Source organism: Solanum dulcamara, chromosome 10 (assembly GCF_947179165.1).
Source record: "Solanum dulcamara chromosome 10, daSolDulc1.2, whole genome shotgun sequence".
Classification (NCBI taxonomy): Eukaryota; Viridiplantae; Streptophyta; class Magnoliopsida; order Solanales; family Solanaceae; genus Solanum; species Solanum dulcamara.
The window spans coordinates 22983037-23002649 of NC_077246.1; the positions used below are offsets into that span (position 1 = coordinate 22983037).

General features: G+C 36.9%; 2 protein-coding genes across 2 annotated transcripts in view; one reads left to right on the forward strand and one right to left on the reverse strand.

Moving 5' to 3' along the window:
- Positions 1–19571, forward strand: part of LOC129904959 (acyl-coenzyme A thioesterase 2, chloroplastic-like) — a 33635-nt gene extending 14064 nt beyond the window's left edge. Inside the window, exons 3-5 of the mRNA XM_055980366.1 lie at positions 3411–3880; positions 7150–7278; positions 19234–19571. Coding sequence (XP_055836341.1) covers positions 3411–3880; positions 7150–7278; positions 19234–19371 — 737 coding nt within the window. The 3' untranslated portion in view covers positions 19372–19571. The remainder of the gene's footprint in view (positions 1–3410; positions 3881–7149; positions 7279–19233) is intronic.
- LOC129904961 (uncharacterized) lies at positions 11472–12587 on the reverse strand. Its single transcript, XM_055980367.1, has 3 exons — positions 12309–12587; positions 12110–12228; positions 11472–12018 (listed from the first exon to the last, which is right to left on the reverse strand). The coding sequence occupies exons 1-3, from the start codon at positions 12478–12480 to the stop codon at positions 11581–11583; spliced, it is 729 nt and encodes a 242-aa protein (XP_055836342.1). The 5' UTR covers positions 12481–12587; the 3' UTR covers positions 11472–11580.
- Positions 19572–19613: the final 42 nt, after the last annotated feature.

Genomic DNA, 19613 nt, shown 5'->3' on the forward strand with positions numbered 1-19613 from the left:
AGTTTCTAACGCCACTAAAAAATATGAACTTCAAAGTGATAAACTAAGAACAAATAAATCAAGAGAATACAACCAGCAAGATAATAAATGACAATATAGAATGTAGACTAGAGGCAACACTCACTAACTAATAAGCAAGTATGCGAAATCAAGAACACTAGTAAACAAGTGACGAAAGAGGAAAGAAAAGGAAGAACAATATGGTAAGACTAAAACAAAAACAAGAACAATAGAAGCAAACTGATAAAGGCCAGAATAGTAGTTGGGGCACAAGGGATCAGCTAGGAGAAGGAAAGGGAAGATAGAACCTGGACGTCGCCGGAATCTTCTTGGAGCCGCCGAACCTGGACAACCTGTTTCTCCAGAAAACGCACGACGAAGAGTTGGTCGAGATGGCAAGTCGTTGAAGATGTGAGGGAGCTTGGTGATGCTTGGTCGCTTTTGTTCCGGTATGGGTGGTCACCGGCGAGACAGATAGTGATGCCGCCGTCTCTCTCCTGTTTGCTGCCTAGGGTTGCGTCGAACAAGGAAGAAGGGAAGAGAGAGAAGAAGAGGGAGGAGAGAAGAGAGGAGGAGGAGAGAGAGAGGGGATAAGGGAAATACCTGGGATAGTCCTTGGTGGCCTCCGGCGTAAGTGTGGTGGAATCGAGAGAGACGTAGCCGTCATCACTGAAACAGTTGCAATTAAAAGTGCAATCCAAAGCTTCTACCAGCATTTATGCCAGGAAATAGAAGGATGGAGACCCGATTTTAACCTCCAAGGGCCAACAGTGATCTCGACAGAAGATCAGGAGTGGTTGCAGAGGAGTTCTAAAGAGGAGGAAGTGTAGGAGAGCATTAAGTCTTTGTGCAATTGACAAGGCTTCAGGCCCAGATGGTTGCATAATGAACTTTTTTCAGACTTTTTGTGACCTAATTAAGGAGGACATCATGGGGAACATTACACTATTTTTATGAACATCAGGTGTTTGAAAGGAGTTAAATGCCACTTTTGTGGCCCTTAGCCCAAAACGGCAGGAGCAGTAGAGTTGAGAGACTTTAGGCCTATAAGCTTGATCTCTGGGGTGTACAAGATTTTTGAAGTTTTAGCAGAAAGAATGAAGAGATAATGGACAGGCTAGTAAACAAGCATCAAATGGCTTTTGTAAAAGGGAGATAGATTATGGATGCAGCCTTAATTGCGAGTGAATGCATAGATACAAGATCTAGAGGGGAAGTGGCTTGGCCTGATGTGTAAATTGGACATTAAAAAAGACTACAACCATGTTAGTTGGGGTTATCTTCTAAATATCCTCAAACAAATAGGATTTGGGGACAAATGGTTGAAATGGATACCTTTTGCATTAAAACTGTTAGGTTCTCCATTCTAGTAAATGGAGAATCTACCGGGTTTTTCTACTCTGAGAGGGGACTCAGGCAAGGGGACCCTCTATCCCCTTATCTATTCATTTCAGCCATGGAAGGTCTCAGTAGTATGATGAGAACAACATTACAGAATAATTGGCTAAGGGGCGTCAAGTAGGAGGAGGGGGGAAAAGGGATTTGGAGATCTGCTATCTGCTTTATGCAGATGATACTATTTTATTTTGTGAACCTAAAGTGGAACAAGTTTGCTACATTAGAGTCTTGCTAGTAGTGTTTGAAGCTGTATCTGGTTTAAGGGTGAACGGGAGGAAGAGAAACATCCTCCTTGTCAAAGAAGTGCCAAACATTCAGATTCTTGCTAGCATTCTTGGGTGTGGTGTAGGTATCTGCCCACAGTATACTTAGGTATGCCTTTAGGCAGGAGCCTTAAGGATGTGGAGATTTGGGATAGCATTATAGAGAAAGTTAACAAGAGGTTGGCTCCATGGAAAGCCCAATGGTCACACTAATCCTATACCTACAAGTGTGATTAAGAAGCTTAACAAACTGAGGAGAGACTTCCCATGGAAAGGCAACAAGGAAGGGGGGGATATCATCTGGTCAAATGGGAGGTAGTACAACAGAACAAAGGTCAAGGAGGTCTTGGTATCAGAAACCTGAGGATCCAGAATAACAGTCTACTGATGAAATGGTTATGGAGATTTAGTGCAGAAGAATCTACTCTATGGAAGGAGGTCATTTCCAAAAAGCTTGGCCAATCTAGTCCATGGTGCTCCACTGAGTTGGTCTGCACCTATGGGATGGGGGCCTGGAGGACTATCAGATCACTATGACCAAAGCTATAGGGAAAATCCAGAATCAGCGTTGGAGCTGGCACCAATACCCTGTTCCAAAGGTTAATTGGATGGGGAAAGCCCCTTTACAGGAAGCCTATCCTGATCTTATGATGCTTAGCAGTAATCCTGAAGCAACCATTTCCGAGAGCTGGTCAAACCAAGGGTTTAATCTAAATTTTAAAAGGTATCTAAATGACTGTAAGGTTGATAGGGTGACAACTTTTTTGAGTGAAGTGGAGAATTTTCCTGGCACCACTATACAATCTGATACACTGAGATGGAGTCTGTCAGGGGATGGCACTTTCTCTGTGAATAAAATGTACAAGAAGGAAAATAGTGTGATGCAAGGTGAGTGCCCAAGCATCTGGAAGAGCATGGCTCCCACCAAGGTTAAGTGCTTCACTTGGCTAGGGGTGAAGAGAGCATGCCTGACACATGAGGTTCTATAAAAGAAGGGGAGAATAGTAGTGACAAGATGTTTTTTGTGCAATGAGACTGGGGAGACAAACAACCATCTTTTACTAAATTGCAAGTTCACTTCACAACTGTGGAACCTGTTCCTCAGTCTCACAAAGACTGAACGGACAATGCCTGAGCATACAACTGATTTGATGAGCTGCTGGATGAGAAGAGGGGGTAGCAAGAGACAGAAAAACTGGTGGAGGATAGTACTTTCATGTATATGGTGGGCAGTATTGAAAGAAAGAAATGGGAGATGTTTTGAAGACAAGATCAAGTCCATACATGATGTGAAATGGAACTGTTGAGCGTCTTTATTTTCTTGGTGCAAAGGAAACTTGTAGCGGAAGTAGATGAGCTGGCAGATTTCTTAGGTGCTTTGTAAAGAGTCTAACCTTATTACCAGTAATATTTTTGGAGGTGGCTAGCATTCCTTAATGCTGAAGAATACAACAATACTAATTGTCAAAAAAATATTCCACATTCTAATGGAAAATGCAGTAATGGAAAACAGAATTATATGCTTACATGCCTTCAAGCTTGTTATGATTTCTTGAAATAACTAAAACTTTATTTGATTGTGATACAAGATTTTCCTGGGAAAGGTAAGTTTCTCAGAGTATTTTTATGGGAAAACTTCTGCTTTCACAGAAGGCCAAGTTTTGATAGCTTTTTATCTCATGTGCCCATGCTTCATTCCTCCATATTTGGTGGTTGCTGGGTCCTATGACACGGAATTTTTTCTTGCAGAAGCATCCAGTACATCGGAGTCATTATCTCTAACTGCAAACTTCACTTTTGTGGCCCGAGATTCTAAGACCGGAAAATCAGCTCCAATTAATCAGATTTCTCCTGAAACTGAAAAGGAAAAGCTTCTATGGGAAGAAGCAGAAGAAAGAAACAAAATGAGAAAGATTAAAAAGGGAGAACGGAAGAAGGAAATTCAGGGTGAGGAAGTGAATAGGCTAAACGAATTGTTGGCTGAGAGCCGAATCTTTTGTGATATGCCTGCTTTAGCAGATAGAGACAGCATTTTAATAAAAGATACATGTCTTCAGAACTCTTTGATTTGCCAGCCACAGCAGCGAAATATCCATGGTCGAATCTTTGGAGGATTCTTGATGCGGAGAGCTTTTGAGCTGGCTTATGCAACAGCTTATGCATTTGCAGGCAGTGCACCATGCTTTGTGGAAGTTGATCATGTTGATTTCTTGAAACCTGTGAGTTTGATGATTACCTTTTAGCATATAGTCACACTATTCTTTACATTGAAATTCTGTTGGTTCTGATTTGGAAGTTTGGTTCTGATTTGGAAGATCGAGGGAAAGATAGTGTAAAACAGTAACTTTGATTCTAAATCCAGCAAACAATACATGACTAACGGAGCTCTGGCAATTCAATGTCTATTTCATTCTAATAGGAGCAAAATTTTGTAAACTGTTCATTCTTTCTCCTCTGAAGGTCCACTCTTTCCTAATATATGGTTTCTAAGTTAATCAAATTGCATAACATCTTTGTTCCATTTTATGTGGCACTATTACTGTGTAGAGAGTCTAAAAGGTTTTCCTTTGACCACAATATTTTCAATGTTTTTTTTTGAGAAAGATAAAGTTGTATTCCTTTGCATTAAGGATATGCTGGAGACCTCCAAAAATTGGTTCCCAACAAGAGAAAACAAAAAGGCTAATAGATTACAAAGTGCCAAGAAAATCCAAAATTTGTGCAGCTTCTTCTATCCCTTCTTCTTTACACCAAAAATAAAAAGTAAAGCAGTTCCATTTCATTTTCTCTATTGAATTAGCCTTGTTTTCAAAACATCTGCTATTTCTTTCTTTCCAAATAGACCACCAAATGCATGATGGTATTATACTCCACCACTTTTTCTTAGATTTTCTCCCTCCTCTACTGATCCAGCAACTAAGTAGATCTGTTGTATGCTCAGGCATAATCCATTCTGTATGTGTTAGTCCCAGAAAAAGGTTCCACAATTGTGTTGTCACTCTGCAATGGAGGAACAAGTGGTTGTTGGTTTCCTCAGTCTCATTACAGAGAGAGCACCAAGAGGCAATATGGAAACCTCTCCTTTTCAATTTCTCATGTGTGGAGCATGCTCTTCTGGCAACCAACCAAGAGAAACACTTTATCTGGTTGGTACCTTGTTCCTCCAAATTTGCTTCCAGGGGCCAAACTTACAACCTGGATGCTCCTTCACCTCCTTAATATATAACTTTTTAACAGAAAGGCTTCCATCTCTAGAGTGTTTCCATCTGATAGAATCTTTTTCTTCTGATAACCCATTGAACCCATTCAGAACTTGTAAGAGCTCAGCCACTCTCCCGATCTCCCAGTCATTTAAGTTCCTTCTGAACACAATATTCCATCCATGAGTAGACCATACCTCAGCCACTGTTTCTTCCGGAATGGTGCACAAGGAAAATAGGTCTGCAAATAAGACCATCAGTGTCTCATTTCCATTCCAATTCTCCTTCAGAATAGGATTTTAGTCCCATTTCCCACCTTGTAGACTATGTTTCTACTTAGAACAGGCCATAAGTTCCTTATTGTTCCCCAAGATGACACCCCATAAGTGCTATGCACAGAGCTGGAGACCCAATTTCCATTCAACCCATACTTGTTGACTATCACCTCCCTCCACAGGGCTTGTTCCTCAGTGTTGAACCTCCATAACCAATTTGAAGGGAGCATCTATTCTGCAACCCCAAGTTTCTAATTCCAAGTCCACCAGATTGTTTATGTAACTGTGCAGTCTGCCATTTGACTAAATGCAAACCCTTCCCTTCTTTATTCCCTAACCACAAGAAATCTCTTCTCAGTTTGTTAAGTCTTTCTTCCACTTTGGCAGGCATAGGGAATAAAGACATAACATAAGGTGGAAGAGAGTCCAACACTGAGTTTATTAAAGTGATTCTCCCTCCTAGAGAAATATACTGAGCTTTCCAGTTGGCCAATGTTTTCTGTCTTTTCAATCATGAATCCCAAATTTCTAGCTCCTTATGTTTGTGTCCCATGGAATGCCCAAGTAAGTTGTGGGAAGCTGTTCTATTCTGCACCCCAATATCCTTGCCAGGCTCTGAAATTGAGGAACTTCTTTAATTGGAAAGATGCTACTTTTCCTCCAATTTACTGATAGGCCAGAGACTGCTTCAAAAAACCACCAAAGTCATTCTTATAAAGGCGACCTGTTCAGCCTAGGCTTCACAGAAAATAATTGTGTCGTCTGAATAAAGCAGATGACAAATCTGCATTTCCCCTCCTGAAGAGTTGCTGACATTTTTCTATATTTAAACAATTTAACTTTAAACTGTCACTTTACCTCTAATGAGATGATTTATAGTCATACAAATATCTATAGCTTATTTTAGACCACTAGTTTCAAAAGTCTTATTTTCTTTTGTAAATGCCGTTCCCAGTCAAACACCATCGCATAAATTGGAACAGAGTGAGTACATGAAAAGATGAAGGCATTTGAAGTCCCTATGATCCAGGATCTGATATTCGACTTGTACGTCAAATATTTTATGATCCCACATATTAGGTGTCAAGTATGTGAAGAATTACAAATAGAATACAAAGTGATCCCACTAAAAAGTGAATACCCAGCAATATTCTCTTGGAATTTGGAAACAAAGTTGAAATGTTGATGCATATCGAGTGCGAATGTGAATTATAATCATAAATGATATACCATGTGAATCATACTAACAAAGTGAATAAATAATGTCATTCTCCGCGGAACTGGTAATTTGAGTTGTGGCATATGTTGACCGGTGAATTAGTGGAGTCCTCTGATTTGTGTAATTGTGGTGATAAATGAGGTTTACTGTTTACTTCTTTATGGGATTGAGCATCTATCTATTCAAGTTCTTCATTTCATGCTAGGATACTGAGGTTATTGGATCATATTGGAATTCAAAAATCATGATGCTGCGGAGCTGTAATATCTTAAGAGATCAAATAATATTTTTAAAATTGAGGAAACATCTATGTTCTTAGAATCCATGATATTCCTTGTGATTTCTAACTCTAGTTTATATCTTTAACTAAGTGAATCTTCAACATTGAGGCTTTCTTTTTCCTCTGTTAGATGCGTGAGACAGTACTCGATTTATCTGTTCCAAAGTGTACCAAAAGAGCATTTTAGAAGTTGTTTAATTTTTTGAGAGCCACTTAGAAGTGGAAGTAAAGAAGGTATTAAGTAGGGTTTTGACCGATCTTTACCAATTTCTAGTGTGTATGAGGCTGTTTCAGCCAACTTGCAGCCTGGCAGTAATCAGCTCAACTTCATTGGTAATATTCAAACTTGAAAAATTACTCAACCAATCCCTAGGTACTAAGGAAAAACTGAAGAAGGTGTATCTTTCATTACAGACCATTCATTATAAGCAAAGAAGCAGTATTCTTCAAGCTATGTTTTTGCGCTCAAATATAAATATATTGCTGAGATTCAAGTCTGAATCTGTTGATGCAGGTTGATGTTGGAAATTTCCTCCGCCTCAAATCATGTGTTTTGTACACAGAACTAGAGAATTTTTCTAAGCCTCTGATCAATGTAGAAGTGGTAGCTCATGTTATGCAGCCTGAGTTGCGCTCTAGCGAGGTGAGCATGTGCATTCTAAAGCCTAGCATATTGCATCATTGATAATAGTGCTTACATGGATCATCTAAAAGTTTTTCAAAATTTATTTTTAGTTTACGGTGAACTATCAACTCATCTCATGCATACAATTAGCTCTTATTGGAGAAAATGTGTGTTCTCATTCATTGAGTTTTTCTTCAAAATCATCTAATAATGCTTGCACAATTTTATTTTTTTTCAGTCAATTATTGTTGTTGGCAAATCTAGTCTTATAAACTATTCTACTTTCTGAAAAAAATGGATATATCTGGTAAATATTCCATTAAACCAAATGAAACCTCTCTTATGACTTACTTGCGAGGAAATTTTGATCTATTGTTTTTAGTCTACCAGCTTAAAGGTTTAGCTAATCTAGTCTCCAAATGCTTGAAGTTTCTTTTCTGGTAATATGATTAGTAAAAGTGTTTTACCTTTGGAAGAAATGTGTATTTTCTTGTGTTAAGAGTGTCCCAGATTGTTGAGAAAATGTGTTATTATTTTCTTATATGGTCCTCAACAATCATCACTTATAAACTAGCTTTTGAGATTGATTTATCCTGTTTGAAACAAAATAGAAGAATATTATTGAAATCATGTATCTACATTATTACGTTGAGCCCTATTAATAGACACTACATAAGAATCCTTTTCCACGTAGGATACTATATACAAATCTTATTCTTTTTCCTATTCTAACACTTTCCCTCAAGCTGGTACATTCAAGTCATATGTACGAAGCTTGTTATAGATGTAATTAATACAAAGACTAGTGAGAGACTTGATGAAAATTTTGCAAGTTGATCACTTGACTTCACAAGTTTTGTAACAATATCCTAGGGAGGTTTTTCTGACAAAGTGATAGTTAATCTCAATGTGTTTAGTCCTCTCATGGAATATCAAATTTGATGTGATATGAAGGGCCACTTGGTTATCATACACAAGTTCCATTTGATTGATTTCTCCAAATTTAAGTTTCCTGAGCAACTGTTTAATCCAAACAAGCCATAAGTTGCTACAACCGTTACTTGAAATTCTGCTTCTATACTAGATTGGGCAACCACACACTTTTCTTACTCTTCAAGGATACCAAATTACCTCCTACTAAAACACAATTCCGAACGTAGAACGTCTATCATGAGGTGAACTTGCCCAATAAGCGTCTGTATATCCAATGATCTGCTCATGACCTCGATTCTTGAAGAGAAGTCCTTTACCTAGAGTGAATTTATATGTCGAAGAATGTGGACAATTGCGGACGTAGAACGTCTATCATGAGGTGAACTTGCCCAATAAGCGTCTGTATATCCAACGATCTGCTCATGACCTCGATTCTTGAAGAGAAGTCCTTTACCTGGAGTGAATTTATATGTCGAAGAATGTGGACCATTGCATCCCAATGACTATCACAGGGAGAATCCATAAAGTGACTTACGACACTCATAGGAAAAGAAATGTCATGTCTAGTCACTCTGAGATAATTCAACTTATCAACTACTTGCATGTATCTTCCAGGATCACTAAGTGACTCCCGTTGTCCTGGCAAGAGTTTTGCATTCGAATCCATAGGAGTGTTAATGGGTCTACATCCCATCAGTCCTGTCTCTTCAAGAATGTTTGAGGAATACTTGTGTTGCAAAATAACAATACATGATCTTGTCTAAGCAAACTTAATACCAAGAAAATACTTTAGTTTGCCGAGGTCTTTAGTTGGAAAACATTGAAAGAGATGATGCTTTAAATTAATGATACCATCCCGATCATTGTCGGTAATAACAATATTGTCAACATAAACTACCAAATAAATACCCAAATTTGAAGCAAAATGTCTATAAAACACACAGTGATTAGCCTCACTATGAGTCTTGCCTAACTCCTGAATTATTGTGCTGAACTTTCCAAACTAAGCTCGAGGAGATTGTTCAGACCATAAAGTTATCATTTAATCAACACAACGGGCTAGACTCTTGAGCAACAAAATCAAATGGTTGCTCCATATAAACTTCCTCTTCAAGGTCACTATGGAGAAAAGCATTTCTAATGTCCAACTGAGAAAAAGTATCACTGTATCAAGCCTAAATATCTTAGTATACCTCTTGGCAATAAGGCAAGCCTTAAGCCAATCAACTTGGTCATTTGGATCAACTTTGACTGCATACACCCAACAACAACTAATAGTAGATTTACCTGAAGGAAGAGGAACAAGCTCTCAAGTACCACTTGTATGTAAAACAAACTTCTCGTCAATCATAGCTTATCCCTCTGGATGAGAAAGTGCTTCACCTGAAGACTTACTGATGGATACAAAGGACAAAGATGATACAAATTAGGGGTGTTCAAAACCGAACCGTAACCGATAAGCCGACCGTAAAATTGACTTATTGGTATTGGGTTATTGAATAAACGGTTGAGTAACATATTAAAATTTCATAATTAACGGCTTATTGGTGTGGGGGCGGATTATTCAATTTTCTTATCGAATAAACCATTAACCTGTTAAGAATTGCTTACACTTTTATTTTACGTATATTAGCCTTATTTAATCTTTTATCATAATATATAAGAGTTATTATATATTTTTCCTTTGTTAGTCCTAACTCCTAAAGGCTAAAGCCGTAAAGACAGGAAAAGTTATTTACTTTTCTATAATTATATATTTTGCCATAAAGAATAGAGGGCAAGTCAGCAAACTCAGAAAAACACTAAAGTTTAAAAGAGATGAAGGGGTAAAGAAACCCGTGACTCACTGCATTTAAAATAGTGAAAAGAAGTCATCTTTTTTGTAAGGTGCGTTCATCGAAAAAAAAGGGTGCCATAGAGATTAGAGGATAGCCAATACATTGCCTGATAACCGTCCGGTAATTGCTAATCCATTACTGAACCAACTGCTATCTTATAGGTTGGCTAGCGGATTAGTAAATTTGAAAACCAATATCTGATAGGCCAAACCGTTAAGTCAAATTATCCGCTCGATCCGTCCAATAAGCAGCCCTAATACAAATGCATAATGGGATGATGACAAATTATGATAACTTAAAAGGATATAATGGAGGTTAGTATTGTGAGTGGACCGTATACCTTTTCGAAGTGCAATAGGCTGATTAGAAGGAGACAAAGTCCGCAATAGGTGCAGGGTCTGGTGTAGGATGTGAATCATTTGGGCCTGATGGTGGACGTGAATGACGATAATAAGTCAGGAGTGGTGGCATTGTGGTTGGAGATGTAGACGTAAGTGTAGGTTCCTCTAAAGTCGTCATGGGTAAGACTAATGTCACTGTGGATGGAGATAGAGATATCGAAATAACCATAGATTCTTCTAAAGTCGGTATAGGTAATACCTCAGATATGTCGGGATGATTAGAAGAAGATGTAAAGGTCAAAACTGAAAGAATGTGACATGAGCTGACATAAGGTACCAACGAAGATCAGGTGAGTAGCAATTATACCCCTTTTGTACCTGAGAATAACCAAGAAAGACACATTTGAGAGCATGAGGAGCTAATTTGTTTTTCCTAGGTTAAGTTATGAACAAAACATGTACTCCCGTAGACACATGAGGAAGAGAGTATATAGGTGACCGAGGAAACAATACTTAATAAGAAATTTGATTCTGAATGGAAGTTGAGGTCATATGATTAACTAATAGCAAGATGTGAGAGCTGCATTGCCCCATAAATGCAACAGAACATGGGATTGAATGAGAAGAGTGCGAGTAGTCTCGATTAGATGCCTCCGAAAGACATGGTTGGATCTCGAAGGGTTACACTCTTCAAATGTTTGAAACACCCCCAAGAACAAAGAATCAACTTTGAAGTTGGCAGGATAGTTGAAAAACTGGCTGAAATCTAGGAAAGTTTCTGGAATTTGACTGTGTAGCCAGAAAGTTGGCTTCTCCGCTGGAAACTTTGTCGGAATCTGGTGTAAACACTGTGGATATGTTCAGAATTGAGTTTCTTGAAAAAACAACTCATTGGAAACTGTGTGCGAATCACCGGAAAAGTGTCTTCCTCGTCAGGAAGCAGTGTTTTGAGAAGCGAGAAGCGGAAAAAAGCGACGGGGGCTCGCTTCACAGAAGCGAAAAGCGTGAAGCAAAGCGCATGCTTTTTTCAGAAAAAGCGCTATTTAGTATAAAAATATAAAATATAAAATATAAAATATAAAATATGTATAGATAAATAATCAAGAACTCAAAAGACTTAGATTAAAAAGTAACTAGATAGTCAATAATCCTCATAAGTAACAATAGATAAAGCAAATGCATAACCAAATCACAAAGAGAGAAAAATCCTATTCTTCAACAAGATCCTCAAACTCTTGAAGTGCCATCAACAAGGGTTCTACTTCTACTTGGTCCTCATCTTCTTCCTCATCGGAGAACTCATCAACAAGAGTTCTACTTCTATTTGAACATGAACTTGAACCTGTAGCTACTCTTTTTTCCTTGCCCCTTAAAGTACTCCCCCTAAAACCATAAATATTCTCCTCCACACCACTAGCCGTAGCAACATCACCATAAGTGAGACCTTCTCCTTCATATACTTCTTCATCTTCATGATTTTGGGGTGCTCCAGTTAACCATTCATTTGCATCATCAATATTATCCAACAAAATTGGATCAATGGTATTGTGAGCATTGTAGCGACGCACCAATGTTCTATTATATTTGATGAACACTAGATCATTCATGCGTTTTAACTCAAGCCTGTTTCTCTTTTTAGTATGAATCTGCATAGAATTCGTAGAAAGTAATTAATGGGAGGACTTTGGACAATTAAGATATCATTTAATTTAGTAATAACGTAATATAGGTTCTCACATGTTCATACACGCTCCAATTTCTCTTGCAACCGGATGAGCTACAAGTTAAACTTTGCACTCTAATAGCAAATTGTTGCAAGTTTGGGACATTATGACCATATTGCATCCACCATTCAACTGTAGAAGAATTATTTTAAAAGTTAATACGTAATAACTTAAAAGTTAAAGCTCAAACAGTTAAATGTTGAAATGCTCACCTGGTGACCTTAAGGTTCTAGCTCTAATGGCCGACTCAATTCCAAGTAGCCCATCAGCTTTCATGTACACACCAAGCTCATCCCCTATTTTGTCTTGCAAAGTTTTATCTAGGATTATCCTCTCAACACATGCATGATATCCCAACCACACTTCTTTAGTTAAAGTCTTCATCTCAATATTTTTATAATAAAGCCCCAGGTTCAAAATATGTCCTACTGCATGTAAAGGTTGATGAAGTTGATCCGTCCACCTTGCATCAATGATTTTGAAAACATTCATATATTTCCTTTCATCATAATTGAATGCCTTTCCAATACTTTCTTTTGCCCTATCCATGGCTTCATAAAGGTAGCCCATTGGTGGTTTTTTCTCCTCATCCACCATACAAAGTACATTAACTAAAGGACCACCAACTTTAAGTGCTTGAAAAGTGTCATTCCAAAAATATGGACTAATGACGTGTCTCGCAACTTCTTTCCCAAGAGTTTCCTTTGCATAGACACTGAGTGGACATAAACAAGGTTCTCAGATTTTTCTTTTGCATATAAAAACTATGCAATGTCAAAAAAGTTGTTGCGAATCTTGTCTTAGTAGGTTTTACCAAGTTTCTTTGCTTTGTGTATCTCCTCATCATATTCAACAACAGTGCCCTTTGACTGATATAAGAATGTATCTTAATAGCCTTACCAAAAACTATTCAAAAAAATTTAATAGTTAATAAGTAAGAAAACTAACATGAAGATTAAAAAAGAATATTAAATATCAAGACTCAAGTTCACCTGTACGATACGGGGCCTCTTTGAAAATGTCACCAAACATCAAGTTGATACAGTGAGCAACACAAGGAGTCCAGAAAATATGCGAGAACACTCCTTTCAACATGTCACCCGCTTTTTTGTTCTCACTTGCACTATCAGTCACAACTTGTACCACATTTTCCTTGCTTATTTTTAAGATAGTCTTCTCAAACAAGTTAAACATCTTATTAGAGTCAGTAGAAGAGTCACTAGCATCATGAGATTCAAGGAACACACTCCCTTTTGGAGAATTCACCAAAACATTGATGATCATTTTCCCATTCCTTGCTGTCCATTTATCCATCATAATGGAACAACCATACGTTTTCCATTGAACCTTATGATCTTCTACAATTTTGTTTGTCTTTTCCACCTCTTTTTTTAAACAAGGAACTCTTACCTCATGATAGGTGGGGGGCTTCATTCCAGGGCCATATTGGCCTACTGCCTCAATGAATTCACCAAAACTTTCGGTGTAGTTAACACAATTGAAAGGCAATCTTGCATCATACATCCACCTAGCAAAAGCAGATACAGCATGATCCCGTAAAATCTTGCTAGAAGCCTCTAGATCAATAGGTCCACCTTTTCTCTTTTCATTTGGTTTTTGCGAGAAATAGAGATTAAGAGGACCTTTGACATTGCTAGCGGTGGATGACCTACTTTCACTAGTTGAAGGTTTCTTTTTTGTTTTTGAGGGAGGCCCCATTGGCATATTCACTTCAACTTCATCATCCATTTCATCATCATCAACAAGATTCACCATGGATGCTTCAGGATTCATGTGAGTTTTAAATTCATTTTTTTTCGTAAAATACTCTTTTATTTCTTCGTTCACACTATTTGGGACCTTTGGACACACTTTAACATCTTTATAACCACCAATAAGATGCTTCTTGTGACGAAATATTCCACCATTATATGTCATATCACAAAAAACACATTTGATTTTTGTGTTACTTCCCATGGCAATTCCATATGCCCAAGCTGGATCCCTTTTTTGTGTCATTAAGAAAATACAACTTACTACAAAGAAAAAATAGAATAATAATTCAGTCACACAAGTCAAATTGTCAAAACAATAACAGAGCAGCTGCAGCAAAATTAAAAAATAATAATAAAGCAGCCACTGTGGAAAATAAACAGAGCATATGCTTTATCTTCAAAAAAAAGGCCAAACTGCTGAATAAAACTTGAAAAAAATAATTCTTCGCAGACAGCAGTTACGCAGAAATAGAAAAAGAAGAAGAGAAGAAGAGAAGAAGATCGCAGCAGTTGAGAGTAGACGGCAGCACTACTGAATGGAAATAAAAATAGAAATAGAAAGAGAAGAGAAGAAGAAAAACTAACCTGGTTGACGTTGAACTGTCGAAGTTGGACTATCGAATTGAAGAAGTCACACTGAAAGAGCAGCTTGGAACAATTAATGTAAGTTTTACAGTTTTTTTTTAAAAAAAAACTAGCGCCGCTTTTTCCAAAAAAGCGAGCTTTTTTCTCGCTTCTAGATGAAGCGTGCTTCTCGCTTCTCCCATGAAGCACACGCTTTTCTGAAATCGCTTCGCTTCACGATGTTGAAGTGCTAGTGCCTCGCCTCGCTTCGCTTCACGCTTAAAGCGAGCGCTTCGGCGCTTTTTCACAACACTGTCAGGAAGTGCTCGGAATCTGGGATAAATTATATGGACAAGGTTGGAATTTCAGCACGACCTGACTAGGGAAAAAAATTCTCAGAAAAAGTGGTCGGGGACAGCTCATGTGCCGGCGCGTGTGACAGATGCATTGCCGATGTTAGAACTCCGACAGGCGCATGATGGCGCATCGTTGATTTTCTGTCAGATTTTTTTGTGGGGTTTAGTCGCCGGTACCTGTTGGACCTTGTGGTGGTGTTAATTCTCGCAAACTACTATCATAGGTGGTGGCGGCGCTGGTCAGTTCTGAAAGTCACTGAAATGAAGGCACGGTGATTGACTTCTCTGTCCTGGAGGTTTCTCATGGAAGCTTTGATACCATGTGAGAAAGGAAAGAGAGGAATATTATTGAAATCGTGTATCTACATTATTGCACTGACCCTAATTATAGATACTTCCTTTTCCACATAAGATACTATATACAAATTCTATTCCTATTCTAACAAGCCCAAGGTCCATTTATCCGGGGAAGTGTATAGATAGCCGATTTTGGCACCCCATTTAAGTCATAGCTGCAGGTGTATAATTTTTTTTGTAAGTTTAGCTACTTTAGAATCAATTTCCATATGGACTAAGTTGCAAAAATCTGTGTTCTAAGTTAAAAGATTTGCCTGAAGTTTGGAATAACTCTTGTGCATTCAAACTTTAGACATATGGTCTGAAATTTGGCTCGGAAGTCTCAAACTTCAAGAGTCAGACGATTGGCTTCCTAAGGCCAACCTTCCGACATACGTGTTTGAAGTTTGTTTTGAGAGTCTCGAACTTTAAACATGTATGTTTGAAGTTTGATATATGTATGTCCAAAACTGTCTGAAACATAGTTGAACAAGTTATCCATAATAAAACGGTGAACTAATGATTGGGGCATATATAAACCATGTTTTCCTCATCATATTCCAGATCCTCTGATTTAGTAGAGATGAGGTACTTCAGTTGTAAAAGAATTAAAGTTGTGAGCAAAATCGTATGGATGGTCCTAGCGATCTCGAGAATGGCTGGAAGCCTGGAACTGGTTTATTGTGACTATCAACCAAGAATGTTTTCATGTTTGCAACCTGAATTTGAAAAACCAGTGGATATAATTAGCTAAAAGTTTGATGCAAAATTGGAGTACCGCTCTTATTGGATTCTAGGTGTTTATTAGAGCAACTACAAAAAGAGGAAAAATAGTGGCAACTAGTTTCCTGAGGCCCTGAAGAGACCCAGAGGCACAACATACAAATTGCTAATATTTGAAGAAGAAAAAACAGAAGGAGAAGGAGAAGAGGAGAAAAAAGAAAAAAAGAAAGAAGTAGCGCAGTAGGTCAGACAAAAGCTCATCTGATGTTTGTCAACACGGATTATCAGTTAAATAATTTAGAAAAACTGAATATAACTTAAATAGGAGAGTGGAAACTGGCTATCTGATGGAAATAACTCCATTTTCTAACATGGTATCGGAGCTCCCCCATTACTGCAGTTGTGTTTCCCAGTATTGGACCCCATATTATGTTATTTATGTTTTAGTTGTCCAGGCCTCAGCATGTAGGGGTTGTTAGAGTGTCTCACATTGTTTTAGAGAATCTACTATTGTCTTTTTCTATAGTCAAGGATTCTCATCTCATAAGTCAACTGTGTGGTAGGTCCAAGGTTTATTTTCTTATTATTTTGATTGTTAATTGAAAAGTAACAAGTAAAATCAACACTAATGTCTGTTTGGTATGATGGAAGTTATTCTCCGCTGGAAAATATATCTTTTGTGAATTTTTTTTCGATGTTTGGTTGGTTGATAGAAATATTTTTATGAGAAAAATATAAAAGTTAAATTATTAATAAGTCAGACTTTTGATGAAAATTTAATGATTAATAATAATGTCTAAACGTTACTTGGAGCAAATAATATGAAATTATAAGTTAAAATAGTTGTAAAGAAATTTTCTTTCGCCTATAGGCTATAAGTGAGGGAAGTTGGTTTTCCTCAGAAACATTCCAGTAACCAAACACGAGAAAATAACTTATGGAAAATATTTTCTTCAGAAATAACTTTTGGCATACTAAATATTGCTGATAGGATGCTAGAAAGGGCGCTTTCAGGATCGACAGACTGGTTGCATGTTGATTTTTCTTCTTTCTTCTCCATTTTTCAACTTTTATAAATCAAGAAAAATACATATTTACTGCAAAAACTTCCGTTCAGTATATATGTCAAACACTTGGACTTTGTAATATTATTATATGAGAAAACTACCCTGTTTTGCATTTCGGAGCAAAAATACTACCATTATTAGCCAATTCATAAAATATCATCAATATTAGCCAATTACTCATAAAATGCTACCAATATTAGTCCAATTGGCTTGTATGCTTCTCCCTCTCTTTAGTCTACCTTTCCCTCTCTCCTCTTTCTCCCTCACGTAGCCAATTGCCCCCCCTTAATTTTTAGCATATTTTTCCCAATTTCTTACCACAAGCCTCACAGTGTACTTTCAGCTTAAGAGCAAAGGTAGTATTGCAACAAGATGACATTGTTTCAGTACCATCAACAAATATGTAACCTTCTTGCTTTTGCGATTCTGCCGATAATCCTAGGGCAAAAAGGGCAAGAATAGCTGGGAACAACATAAAAATAATTCAACATTCTATAGCTTTTCCAGAATCAAGTCTAAACGATATTTATCACAAAATATTGCAAACTTTTATATAGAACAATGCCGTAAAAGAGAGACAAAGAAACTTGCATAATGATAGAAACTCAAGTAGAAGAAATAAATGAATATCATAAATGTGAGTATTTGATATGGTAACATAGCAAAATAATTTGGAAAGTGAAAGAAGATGAGCTAAAGTTTTATTGAAAACTTGGAGAGCTTAAAAATTCCTGTTCAAACTTGCTTTTAGTTACTACATTAATTTTTAGCAAAATAAGTTGTTTAGTTTAAATGAATTTTAATTTTGAATTTTATGTTGTTGAGATATTTTAGGTTGTTTTAAATTTCAAATTATGCAGATTATGTGTTTTATGTTGACTATTTAAAACTCCTCAATTTTTGATAAAATTGTTCAAAGCAATTGAAAGACATTTCAATCCAAAGAGAGTCATTTTAATCTTTTTTTGTTGCCCCATCTCTTAAAAAAACCAACAGTGGTATCACTGCTTTATTGATCTTGCAGGATCTGTGAGTTCTTTCAAAAAACTACCATACAATTTTTAACCCGTCAGGGCTACCATTTTCAACCCGTGCTTTTTTCAACGCACAAGCTATTTTAAATCAATTTTCAACCCAAAAAAAAGATGTCAAGCAGCAGTCTCTCTCTGATTTAGTCTGAAATCATATTTTATGGCCTATGCCATATGTATTGTTGTTATGGAAGAAAAATACTTACAACAACACTTTGTAAATTCTACAATTGTCCAAATAAAAACACTTTGAAAAGAAGTTCTACACAAGACAACGTCGTGGAAAATATTTGTGAAGCACAAATGCAAAAGAAGAAAAAGAAAGAAAAAGAGAGAGATCAATATCCAAAATTATGCAAGTTCAAAAATAATCAAGAAAAATTCAGCATCAAATGCTAGAGCAAAAATTGAGGAGGAGCAGTTTTTAAAATTGCAGTAACTAAAACAAAGGAGGAGTGTTGAACTTGTTTTTAGTTACTACAGTAGTTTTTAGCAAAATAAGTTGTTTAGTTTAAATGAATTTGAATTTTGAATTTTAGTTTGGTAGTTTATGCTGTTGAGATATTTTAGGTTGTTTTAAATTTCAAATTATGCGAATTATGTGTTTTATGATGGCTATTTAAAGCCCCCCAATTCTTGATAAAATTATTGAAAGTAATTGAAAGACATTTCAATCTAAAGAGAGTCATTTTAACCTTTTTTTGCTGCCACGTCTTTTAAAAAAACCAACAATTCCAAACTAGTGTGATTGTGATTTGTTTCGGCTGGATGTTGGAATATCTTTAGGAGTTCGAATCGCAAATGCTGGGAAGATTTGGTGGAGATTTGAGATTTGTTTGAATTGATTGTTTACCAGATTACCTTTAAGATAATTCGAATGAGTGGTTATGTTGAGTTTGAGGAACATATTTAATGGATGACCAATTCTGTTAGGAAGTTTTTTGGTTAATGGACTATATTTTACAACGATGATTAGCAGACCAAAATTAAATCTTGTAAGAGTAGATGGACTATTATGGTTGCAAAGCTCATTGGATTTTAACAGGGAAATGAATGGCTGGACCATTACATGATTATTCCCTAAAATTGACCTTGATGAAAATCAAAATCAGGGAAGAGTTGATGGCAAATAAGGAAAAAAATGAGAAACAACACTGAAGTCATTGTTTGTTTATAAAAGAAGAATCTAAATTTTATCCCAAACGATAGGCTTTCAAGATAGATTTATTTCGTTGTTTAACCCTCTGTTGATCAGTTGCAGTATTTTGTTCTTTCTGTTAAACAGGTTTCAAACAATTTCTATTTCACTTTCACTGTCCAACAAGGTTCACTGAAAAATGGTACACGGGTTAGGAATGTCGTCCCTGGTACAGAGGAAGAAGCACAACGTGTGATTGAACGGATGGATGCTGAAAATTCATGAAGTCTTTGTTCTCATTTTCACCCCTCTTGAGGAATTCAGCAGCTGTTGTTTCACATCATTTCTCTCGTCAATTATGATTTTTGACGTTGCTTGCTGTTATATTTGCTGTTATCTTGTATATTTCTTTGGGAAAAGGAGGACAGTTCCAATTTTGCAGACAAAACAAAAAATGCAATGCAGGCTACTTTCTTGAGCTATAATTCAAAAGCAAATTCTTATACACTCTAACTGCTTGTCTCATG